The following is a 12,680-nucleotide window of genomic DNA, read 5'->3' on the forward strand; positions in this document are numbered from 1 at the left end:
GCGTGTTTGTGAACTGAGGAACATGTAACTTGATTCCAGAAGAAAGCCACTTTCAATTTCTTTATGTTGGGGGCTTTCATCAAGGTAAGTGTTGCCTGGTGTGACTAACATGGCTTCTCTTTAGAGCATGTGTCATCCTGAAGCCAAACATGTCACCCTTTATAAAGCACATGTTTGTCATATTCAACCTGGTGGGTTATGACACATTTCACATTGGTGATTAAGTCACAGTTATGCAACATTTATGAACCCTTTATTAAGCATGACATAGTTAGATGATTTGTGACACATTTATATAGTGCTTATGAACGCGTTATGAAGCCTTTATAAGCTGCACTTAATTTAAAGCGGAACCAATTTGGTGAATAAAAGAAAGGTCAGGACTAGAGGTCGACCGATTATGATTTTTCAACGCCAATACCGATAATTGGAGGACCAGAAAAAGTCGATACCGATTAATCGGACGCGTTTTCTTTCTTTATTTGTAATAATATTTATTTATTTTACCAGGTAAGTTAACTGAGAACACTTTCTCATTTACAGCAACAACCTGGGGAATAGTTACAGGGGAGAGGATGGGGATGAATGAACCAATTGTAAACTGGGGATTATTAGGTGACCGTGATAGTTTGAGGGCCAGATTGGGAATTTAGCCAGGACACCGGGGTTAACACCCCTACTCTTACGATAAGTGCCATGGGATCTTTAATGACCTCAGAGAGTCAGGACACCCGTTTAACATCCCATCCGAAAGACTGTACCCTACACAGGGCAGCTGTGGTTCCTTTTAACATGAGTCTTCAATATTCCCAGGTAAGAAGTTTTAGGTGGTAGTTATTATAGGAATTATAGGACTATTTCTCTCTATACCATTTGTATTTCATATACATTTGACTATTGGATGTTCTTATAGGCACTTTAGTATTGCCAGTGTAACAGTTTAGCTTCCGTCCCTCTCCTCGCTCCTACCTGGGCTCGAACCAGGAACACATTGACAACAGCCACCCTCGAAGCAGCTTTACCCATGCAGAGCAAGGGGAACAACTACTCCAAGTCTCAGAGCGAGTGACGTTTGAAACGCTATTATCGCGCACCCCTAGCTAACTAGCGAGCCATTTCACATCGGTTACACCAGCCTAATCTCGGGAGTTGAGGGACACCTGTTTGAATGAATGCTTACGAGCCTGCTGGTGCCTACCATCGCTCAGTCAGACTGCTCTATCAAATCATAGACTTAATTATAACATAATAACACACAGAAATACGAGCCTTAGGTCACTAATATGGTCGAATCTGGAAACTATCATCTCGAAAACAAAGCATTTATTATTTCAGTGAAATACGGAACCGTTCCGTATTTTATCTAACGGGTGGCATCCATAAGTCTAAATATTCCTGTTACATTGCACAACCTTCAATGTTATGTCATAATTACGTACAATTCTGGAAAATTAGTTCGCAACGAGCCAGCCGGCCCAAACTGTTGCATATACCCTGACTCTGTGTGTAATGAACGCAAAAGAAGTGACACAATTTCACCTGGTTAATATTGCCTGCTAACCTGGATTTCTATTATCCAAATATGCAGGTTTAAAAATATATACTTCTGTGTATTGATTTTAAGAAAGGCATTGATGTTTATGGTTAGGTACAGTCGTGCAACGATTGTGCTTTTTTTCGCAAATGCGCTTTTGTTAAATCCTCCCCCGTTTGGCGAAGTTGGCAACGAGCGGGCCCAAACTGCTGCATATACCCTGACTCTGTTGCAAGAGAAGTGACACAAAGAAATTCATGTTAGCAGGCAATATTAACTAAATATGCAGGTTTAAAAAGATATACTTGTGTATTGATTTTAAGAAAGGCATTGATGTTTAGGTACCTTTTTCACGAATGCGCATCGCATCGATCATATGCAACGCAGGACACGCTAGATAAACTAGTAATATCATCAACCATGTGTAGTTAACTAGTGATTATGATTGATTGATTGATTTTTATAAGATAAGTTTAATGCTAGTTAGCAACTTACCTTGGCTTCTTACTGCATTCGCGTAACAGGCAGGCTCCTCATGGAGTGCAATGAGAGGCAGGTGGTTAGAGCGTTGGACTAGTTAACAGTAAGGTTGCAAGATTGAATCCCCGAGCTGACAAGGTAAAAATCAGTCGTTCTGCCCCTGAACAAGGCAGTAAACCCTCCGTTCCTAGACCGTCATTGAAAATAAGAATGTGTTCATAACTGACTTGCCTAGTTAAATAAAGGTGTATACATTTAAAAAATAAATGTAAATAAAAAATAAATTTTTAAGAAATCGGCCAAATTGGTGTCCAAAAATACCGGCCCTAATTAATCGGCCATTCTGATTAATTGGTCGACCTTTAGTCAGGACATACAGATACGTTTCCACCCAGAAGTCAAGACATTGTACATAATAATCATTTGAAACATTGCTATTGTACCTATAACTCGTGAAAACCCATAGCAAAAAACAGCAACAAAAACAATTATACACTACTGTTCAAAAGTTTGGGGTCACAACGAAATGTCCATTTTGACTGGCTCTAACCAGAATAGAAAGAGTGGGAGGCCCCGGTGCACAACTGAGCAAGAGGACAATTACATTAGTGTCTAGTTGGAGAAACAAACACCTTACACGTCCTCAACTGGCAGCTTCATTAAAGAGTACCCGCAAAACACCAGTCTCAATGTCAACAGTGAAGAGGCGACAGTAATGGGGAGTCACTACCATCATGGGACCTTTATTCATTGTTTTATTCAGTGTTGTTACAGCATTCAACCCACATAATGTCCCCCAAAAATTATGAAACCGAAAAAGAAAAAAAAAGTGTACTTTTTAAATCGAACCAAAACTGAACCAGCCTCTTAAAGCACCTATCGCTCAGCACTAGTCTCCGGACTTGAAACACATTGAAAACCTGTGGTTTAAATTGAGGAGGTCAGTCCATAAGTGCAGGTTGAAGGATATCTAAGAACTAGGGATGCACCCATATGACATTTTTGGCCAATATAGATATTCAATATTTGTCTTGACAAAAAAACTATGCCAATATTTCATATTTTTTTTGCTGCCTTTTAAGCATTCTAGTACAGTTAAATACTTAACAAACACACACACACAAACATGGATGCAGCGGTCTAAGGCACTACATCTCACTGAAAGAGGCGTCACTTCAGTCCCTGAGGGCGGAGCAAAATTGGCCCAGTGTCATCCGGGTTTGGCCGTCATTGTAAATAAGAATTTGTTCTTAACTGACTTGCCTAGTTCAGGTTACACACACACACACACAAGTTATTTTGTTGGCATTTATGTATGTCCCCATTACCAGTAAAACATAATCAAAACCTATTTATTTTGTTTACTTGCTGTGGTGTTTCGTTCATTTGTTCAGTCGTTTCATTCTCAACCAGGATTTCATCACACATGTCAAGCAGTGAAGTTTCAGCTCTGTCTGTCCGTGGCCTCTCTTCCTCTGTGCGCACTGTCACTGTGTCCGTTTCCATCTTGTCCAGCTGTGTACAGTATATACCATTTCACGTAAACCCTGTTTCTTGTCTGCATCAAAGTAGAGGTCCTAGTACCAAACATCGAGCATGGTTGCGACACAGTAAAGAGGCTCAGAGAGAATGCCACTGAGTACTTTTGTACGTTTTAACCCCACGGTGTGTGTCGACAGTTTTGTCAAGCAGGCATTTCAATACCACAACAGAAGGTATCACGTCTGCTGCAGACGCAGTTGATTAGCTTATTTCTCGAGTCAGTTGTTCGAATGGCGCTTAGAGTGTGTTCATGTTTCCAAGTTTCAAACATGTTTTCAAATGCCATTGAGATGTCAGCAGCGGTATGAGAACTGGAGCATTCTTGAGCGTGCAATATGGCTTTCCTCAGTACGAAATCCTCGTCGACCCCGACTCAGCATTTTCAAGGGGCTGACATCGCTGGTCCAAATGTCAGTCATGAAGCTAATAGCAGTGACGCCCAAAACAAGTAGCTCATGATGTACGTTTCAGCAATACTGTGTAACTCTGGTAGGGCAACATCTGAAAAATAGTGTGTACCAGGGCTCGACCAGTCGGCGAAAGCCAACATCATCCACGACAGAGGACAGTTGATTGTCAAGGGCAATGAATCGCATTATCTTGGCGTTAATGGATTTCGCCTTTGAGTTGTCTCGCTGAAATGTTCTTACTCTTTCAAGTGACGGCTCAACTTGAACTGTTTGCTGAGTATTTTTCTGCTTCTGTTCTGTGTAGCGCTGTATTTCGTGGCATCATTATGTCATCTACTTACGTTATATAGGTATGCACGTCAGCTTTGACATCGATTTTGTACATCGGGCCGATGCCAATGTTAGCATTTTTAGCTAATATCGTATGTTTCCGATATACTCAACAATATATTGTGTATCCCTACTAAGAACACAGCTCCTACCACTCCCTCTTTGTCAAGTTTCAATTGAACATTCTCCAAAGAATAACAGTTTGCTAACTCATTAGAATGATTAGCTCTGAAACCAAATTGCATAAAAAAACTCAATTTATACCAGGGTAACAACATCTGACTTCGATTCCTTTGGGAATATACCTTGGTTTATGGATAAATTAATCAAATGTGTTATTGGGGAGGTTAAAATATCTTTGTTTTAAAGAACACGATCAAAACCACAGACACATTTGGCTTTAGTGGTTTTCAAGCTGCTTAAGATTTTGTTGAGTCAGTCTTCGCATTGGGTGATACATACCGTGCTCACTGTAAACTTACACCCCCAGATCTTATACAGACTGAATAAAGAAATAGTTAAAAGTAGTGGCTATAGAGTAGCTATCCTCGATCAATCTTACATCAATTTTCAGTTTTATATCTTTTTCCAAATTTGTTTACAATCACCTTTCACCTAATTTGTGACGTCAATGAAAAATGGCTTTCGATTTTCTTGGAGATCGCCTTGTTTCTCAGCCCTCTGAAAATCATTCTCTCAATGTCTAGTCCAGTTTTATTTATACTTGGGATATTGTTTTTCAACAGGAACAATAAAAAAAATTGCTGTTGTGTCTTTAATTGAGATAGAGCCCAGAAGTTTTTTTCCTGATCCTGTGACCTGACCAGGAAACACTCCTGGCCCTAGCTATGATTGGATAAGCAGTAATTGTTCACCATTCAGTTTTCGATGGAGAAAAATTTACTTACGCTAGAGGTCTTCACGGGTCCACCAAACCCAAAATTCCAAGATCTGACCCGGCACCCAATTCTGACCTCGGATCTGGGTCGGGTCTGATATATTGCCACGGATCTCAGGTATGTGCAATTAAAATGTATTTACTGACTGGACCTGATTGGACCTGTCCTCTGTTCATTTAATGTGCACCTGCTGCTGATGAGAGAGGAGGCGGGAGAAGGGCAAACTGACAGCCGCAACCAATCACAGAAACGTAATCCATAGATGGCAGTTCCCAAGTCAGGACTGGCAGCCATTGCTAGCATACGAAGGAGTTTCACAGTCATATTGCTTCCAAAAACCCTTCTATGGATTATATGTATATGGCAACAATGCAACAAGCTGTTTTATATTTGCCGCGTGTGCTACCCAAGTTGCGGCCTTCCTGACTGTAGGTCTATGTGCTAGTGATAAAACTGAACCCACAGCAAAAAAAATCAAGCTATTGAACTTTTGTTTTTTTATATTAATGTCATACAGTGAATGACTACGCTTTTAGGCCTATGCATGCAATGCCTTGATGCATTTAGCGCTCAAATCTGACATCTGAACGGTGAGGTTGACAAGTATTGTTTTAGGGAAGTAAAAACGATTAAAATAGGCTATAAAGTTTTGCATATGCTACACATCGAAACACAAGGAATTGTTTTTTTGTACTTTGTTATAGGCTGTTAAGGACACGTAATGTGTGCTGAAAACATTTGGCCAATATCCCTTGTTTATTGATGGCACTGGCTGCGCCAGGTCGGAGGTTTCTTTCTCTCTCTCTACCCTCGGATCTGAAAGAGTCTCTCGGATCCGAACGGGCACGGGTCTGTTTTCCACAGGCTTTTTCAGAAATGGGTCTGACTGTCCGTGGGTCCATTCGGAACAGGCCTGTGTTTTACTTTAATGCATATTAGTTCTGTGTGGGAAAGCCACGAAAGCCACGAATGAATGGGCCATAATAACAACAGCATATTTCCCCCCTAAATGGTACCGTGTGACGATGATCCTTTAGAAATGGAACGGGATAACTGTAAAAAACAACACATTCACACATGCACATTCACAACACAAACTGTTGTTTACTCACCGTTTTTGTCAGCGCGGCAGAAAATCTGAAAGAAAAGGGAAAACATTTAGGTATTGACTTTAACAAAGCATCAAAATAGGGTTTCTTGCAAGGCTGTTTCAAATTGAGGTAATTCATCATAAAAGACAGTTCCCAGAGACTGTGATATCATTTTGTGTTAATGGAGCATTTGAGGGTAGGCTATTAATTGAAATATATATTGTGACAAGGAAACAAGCATGCAGAGAAATGCGTACATCCACTTATCCACACATTTATTCATAGTCATAGGATCCCTTGTAAAACAAATCAAATCTAACTCAATCCAAAGAGCATAAAACAACACTTACATGTGACAAGCAATTGCTCAATCTGATTTCTCCATCACTTGGGATAAGTGAAGATTAATGACCTTTGACATCAGGATCCATCCCTAGCTCAACCTACGGCGTATTAATAAGCTGCCTCCAACTATCATCTTGCAGAAGTCAACAACCACAGGGTCTTCAACTAGCCTATGACCCCAACTGTCAATGTCTATTTGCTCATAGCCCCAGACCAGTCAGTTGTGACGAATAGTGTGACCACATATCTAACACAATTGTTTTTCTATTTTGGATGCATTTGTCTGTGCTAGACAAGCTGATAAGTGCAAAGTTATGCCATTGTGTTTACTGTAAATTATAGAAATACAGTTGAAGTCGAAAGTTTACAAATTTAGGATGAAGTCATTAAAACTCGTTTTTCAACCACTCCACAAATTTCTTGTTAACAAACTATAGTTTTGGCAAGTCGGTCTGGACATTTACTTTGTGCATGACACAAGTAATTTTTCCAACAATTGTTCACAGACAGATTATTTCACATCATCATAATTCCAGTGGATCAGAAGTTTACATATACTAAGTTGACCGCGCCTTCAAACAGCTTGGAAAATTCCAGGAAATTATGTCATGGCTTTAGAAGCTTCTGATAGGCTAATTGACATCATTTGAGTCAATTGGAGGTGTACCTATGGATGTATTTCAAGGCCTACCTTCAAACTCAGTGCCTCTTTGCTTGACATCATGGGAAAATCAAAAGAAATCAGCCAAGACCTAAAAAAAAAAATTGTAGACCTCCACAAGTCTGGTTCATCCTTGGGAGCAATTTCCAAACGCCTGAAGGTTCATCTGTACAAACAATAGTACGCAAGTATAAACACCATGGGACCATGCAGCCGTCATAGCGCTCAGGAAGGAGACACGATCTGTCTCCTAGAGATGAAAGTACTTTGGTGCGAAAAGTGCAAATCAATCCCAGAACAACAGCAAAGGACCCTGTGAAGATGCTGGAGGAAACAGGTAAAAAAAAGTATCTATATCCACGGTAAAACGAGTCCCATATCGACACAACCTGAAAGGCTGCTCAGCAGGGAAGACGCCACTGCTCCAAAAACCGCCATAAAAAAAGACAGACTACGGTTTGCAACTGCACATGGGGACAAAGATTATACTTTTTGGAGAAATGTCCTCTGGTCTGATGAAACAAAAATAGAACTGTTTGGCCATCATGACCATCGTTATGTTTGGAGAAAAAAGGGGGATGCTTGCAAGCTGAAGAACACCATCCCAACCGTGAAGCACGGGGGTGGCAGCATCATGTTGTGGGGGTGCTTTGTTGCAGGAGGGATTTGTGCACTTCACAAAATATCATCATGAGGATGGAAAATTATGTGGATATATTGAAGCAACATCTCAAGACATCAGGAAGTTAAAGCTTGGTCGCAAATGGGTCTCCCAAATGGACAATGACCGCAAGCATACTTCCAACGTTGTGGCAAAATGGCTTTAAGGGCAACAAAGTCAAGGTATTGGAGTGGCCATCACAAAGCCCTGACCTCAATCGTATAGAAAATGTGTGGGCAGAACTGAAAAAGCATGTGCGAGCAAGGAGGCCTACACACCTGACTCAGTTACACAGGCTCTGTCAGGAGGAATGGGCCAAAATTCACCCAACTTATTGTGGGAAGCTTGTGGAAGGCTACCAAAAACTTTTGACCCAAGTTCAACAATTAAAAGGCAATGCTACCAATTACTAATTGAGTGTATGTCAACTTCTGACCCACTGGGAATGTGATGAAAGAAATACAAGCTGAAATAAATCCTTCTCTACAATTGTTCTGACATTTCACATTCTTAAAATAGAGTGGGGATCCTAACTGACCTAAGACAGGGAATTCTTACTATGATTAAATGTCAGGAATTGTGAAAAACGGAGTTTAAATGTAATTGGTAAGGTGTACGTAAACTTCCGAATTCAACTGTATATTCCCATGATTCATTTAGCTTGTTTTAATGACAGATTTGAAAACATCTATTTTACACTTCAATGAACAACAAAAACATTCACATTGAATGTAACATCTTAGCTTTCCTGTCTTCCTTGGAAATGAAAGAAAATGTATTAAAAGAAACCCATTGTATCTCTAATTGGACCAACACATTCTCTTAACTGTCTAAACGTTATTTACTTGGCATTTGCTTCTAGATGGCAGTGAGAAAGGCTCAGTTGCATGGCCCCATATTTTGCTAAAGTGTTTTGAGAGGATAATGCATCATTTACAACGTGCAGATAAAGGTCAGCCTTGCATCCCAGAGCGTCTCTGTTTCGGGTGGCACGTTGGAAGGTGTTAAACTAGTGGGAACCTCGAGTCCTACTGACACTGTTCTCTATGAGGGGAAGGAGACTGGTGCCCAAGTGACTGCCTGGGGATGATCTCCCTCGTCCTAACTTCCTGTTATTCAGTGTACGGAAATGTACAGTTTTGCACGCACGCATAGTCATGCACGCACACGCACATTCAAGCACAAATATTTTACACACGGTCAACAAAGAAGCCATCAAACTTTTAGAGGAGAATCTTTTGGAGCGTCTGCCTTCTCCTTCTGCCTAATTCAAGCAGTTGAGATGTGAGGTTGTATTCCTCTGTGTTCAAATTGCAGCTTAAGACCATGATTATTTGTGTTCCCGATTACAAATATTACCCACAGCTTCACACTCTATTGAATTCAAAATGATATCATAAACTGTGACTTTTCTATGTTACCTATAGGGCAAAATATGACATTTCCAAGGGCAAATTATACAACGGTATCTCAGAACTATTTAGCTTTGTAATATATTCATATCACATAGAGCTCATCCACATATCAACCGAAAGAATTAGCCCAAAATTCTCTAACGCTATATTTGGGTTGTTTATCTCGAGAGCGATAGAAAATCAAATCAAAGTTCATCAGTTGGCATTGTCAGGCAAGAGTGCATGCATCTCAATAAATCAATATTCTGAAATGCACAATACATTTTCAAGGAGATGATGGCAAAGACAATATATTTGTATCTAAGCGCATTCATTATTCTTCCTCTGGTTAGTGCATGGTGAGAGAGAGGGTCACATAAATAACATATGATCCCAACTCACTGTGTGTGAAAGGGTTAAATATCAGTGCTTGTGTTGAATGTTTTTTTTTTGTCTGAATTACAGCTGTAACGACCCTTTGGGAAGAATTAAACTTGGTTAAAGCTTCTCTAGTGTCCGTGAGTTATTTACTCTGAAAAATTAGAACCTAACAAAGGCTAACTGCAAAGTCCACTATTGTGGCTAAGCCTTATTGTGGCTAGCTTCACATAGAAGGGTCCGACCATCATTAATCAAATAAGAACTGTCTTATAAATTAGGGTTATTTTAGATGATGACACGTAACTATATCACCTAGCTGTATAGTTAGCTAGCTAACTATATAGCTAGTCAAACAGATTGTCATTTTGCTATGTTTTTGGGGAAGAACATTGTTTGCATTCATGAGCTAGCTAGCTTTTTTTTAAATGACCAGCACTGTAGGTGCACAAGACAACTTCACTAGCATCATAGCATACGTATCGATGAATCGTTGTGACGTATGAAATACGAGTGATAGTGTAATCAATGTGTAATAACTACTTTAAAAAATGTATGATCGCGTTAAATTTTTTGTGTGATGTGCAGTCATATTCAGGTCCTGATTGGTCAACAAACTTATTTGACACGTCAAATAGTGCTATTTGAAACGTCAGTGTTATTTGACACGTCAAATAGTTTTAAATAGTGTATTTTTTGACAGGCAAAGACCCAAACGGCGTTCCATAGAAATCCTGGTTGAGAATGAAACGACTGAACGACTGAACAACGAAACAGCACAGCAAGTGAAAGAAATAGGTTTTGATGATGTGGGGACATAAGTAAAGCCAACAAAATAACTTTTTGGTCAGTGTGGTGTGTTTGTGTGTGTAACCTTTATTTAACTAGGCAAGTCAGTTAAGAATGAATTCTTATCTACAATGACAACCTACCCCGACCAAACCCAGACGACGCTGGGCCAATTGTGCGCCGTCTTATGGGACTCCCAATCACGGCCGGATGTGATACAGCCTGGATTCGAACTAGGGACTGTAGTGATGCCTCTTGCACAGAGATGCAGTGCCTTAGACCGCTGTGTCCATGTGTGTGTGTTAACTATTTAACTGTACTGGAATGCGTAAAAAGGTCGCTAAAATTTTTAATATCGGTTATCAGTATTGTTTTATTTTTTTTACAAGGAAAATATCAGATATCGGTATCAGCCAAAAATGTAATATCGGTGCATCACTAACCCTAACCCAAAAACCTAACCTTAACCCTAGCTCCTAACAAAATGTCCCCAGTTTGTCAAATTTTTGTTTGTTCTTGTTAAACACACACACACACACACACACACACACATACACACACATAGCGGTTGAGTTCAATTCATGGTCGTCAAATATCATATCAGGAGTCAATGAGTGCAGCAAGGTGTGGTGGAGATATGGGCACTTAACCTCAATTGAATGTTTGTGTTGGTTACAGTAGGTCGATAATGGTGTCTTTAGCCACAATATGGCAAGATGTATTTATCATGAATTTTTAAAACAAGATGCTTACAAAACAAGCAACTTAATCTCCATGATGATTGATTATAAATACATAGAGGTTCACTGGTTTTTAACACCATTAGGCTATAGTTCAACTATGCATAATAGTTTTTATGCATGCTTACAAGGGTGGGTATAATTTGTGTTACATTCCAACAGTAATCTGTTCCAAAAACTTCGTAAATAACAAGGTTGTAAACAAACAACGCATTCAAAGTTGTATAGCGGGAGAATAAGATACCAGGTAGGGAGGGGCAAATTGGTTGAGTTTTTCACTCACCACGTTTATTCTGAAAAATGTTTGTCCTCACTCTGGTAGCCTATGTACAAACATGAATATTAAGCTACGTGGTGAGTTGACGCCTATTCGGCAACTAGTTAGCTAGGTGAATTGATCATGCTACTTTGTATGCGTTGTTTGTTGGCATCCTTGTTATTTACGAAGTTATTGGAACTGATTCCCGTTGGAACGTTCCACAAATTATACCCACCCCCTAAATGAACATACATCAACCATAGGCAAATAAAGAATTTCAAAAGCGTGATTGTTTCTGACAGCAGTATGCAGAGCTTTCAGAGAGAATATGTGACTACTTACATCTTTGAAAATTGGAAGTCCATTAACAGGGCTTTGCAGTGGCTGCGGTTGATCCTGCTGAGAGCGAAGATGCTTATTTTTCGCCGACTGAAGGCACATAGTGATCATCTTTGTGCACGCCAACATCTTGATGTGGAAGATGTATAGCCGACTTGTAGACAGACACCTGCTCGTTGGAAAGTGTAGCCTTTTGACAATGGGTTCAAAAGTGTCGCCCTGCCCTGCTAAACCGAGGCAACAGTGCTGCAACAGTGATGTTGATCTGCAACCGTACTCCAGCAGTGATGTTGCTCTTCAACTTTCTGCGGTAGGTAACCCCACCTTCTGGAGCGCTGATTGGTCAACATCTTTGTTGCGCATCCCTGCTAGGCAAGAGGAGGAAAAGATACTACGTGGCGCAATAATAACATTATTTTATAATATAAATGGTAGAAAAGGCTAGAATAGGCGAATTTCAAACATTAGAAGCGAATAAATTGATAGAGCTACAATAAGGATGTTGATATGAAGGAAATAAAAATTGGCCTCCAGCTACCTGTAGGTTAAAGGTAGACTCAGCGAAATGAGCAGATAATGGTCCTGTTTGAGAGAATCAAAACTGTGATGTATCATGGGTAAGTTGATGTGACTGATCTACAAATAATAATGAGTAGTTATTTATGATGCAAGCTTTTTTACTGGGTAAAGTTCATGATGCCGTTGACCATAACAAGGGCCCCAGGACCAGTGGAAACAAAATAGCCCCATAACATCAGAGATCCACCACCATATTTTTTCTGCTCATGCATTCTCATTTCAACGCCAAACCCACTACTGGCGTGTGTG

At 40.0% G+C, this 12,680-nt stretch overlaps 1 protein-coding gene across 2 annotated transcripts in view; it reads right to left on the minus strand.

Moving 5' to 3' along the window:
• LOC110493901 (N-terminal EF-hand calcium-binding protein 1-like) overlaps positions 1–12,135 on the minus strand; it is a 56,437-nt gene extending 44,302 nt beyond the window's left edge. Inside the window, exons 1-2 of one of the 2 annotated variants that reach the window (XM_090205022.1) lie at positions 11,856–12,135; positions 6,308–6,332 (exon numbers count right to left, since the gene is read on the minus strand). In XM_090205022.1, coding sequence (XP_090061148.1) covers positions 6,308–6,332; positions 11,856–11,981 — 151 coding nt within the window. In that variant the 5' untranslated portion in view covers positions 11,982–12,135. The remainder of the gene's footprint in view (positions 1–6,307; positions 6,333–11,855) is intronic. The other variant, XM_036949891.2, reaches the window with a different exon arrangement.
• Between the last annotated feature and the right edge of the window lie 545 nt (positions 12,136–12,680).

Source organism: Oncorhynchus mykiss, chromosome 17 (genome assembly GCF_057628025.1).
Source record: "Oncorhynchus mykiss isolate SJ-2025 chromosome 17, ASM5762802v1, whole genome shotgun sequence".
NCBI classification, from domain to species: Eukaryota; Metazoa; Chordata; class Actinopteri; order Salmoniformes; family Salmonidae; genus Oncorhynchus; species Oncorhynchus mykiss.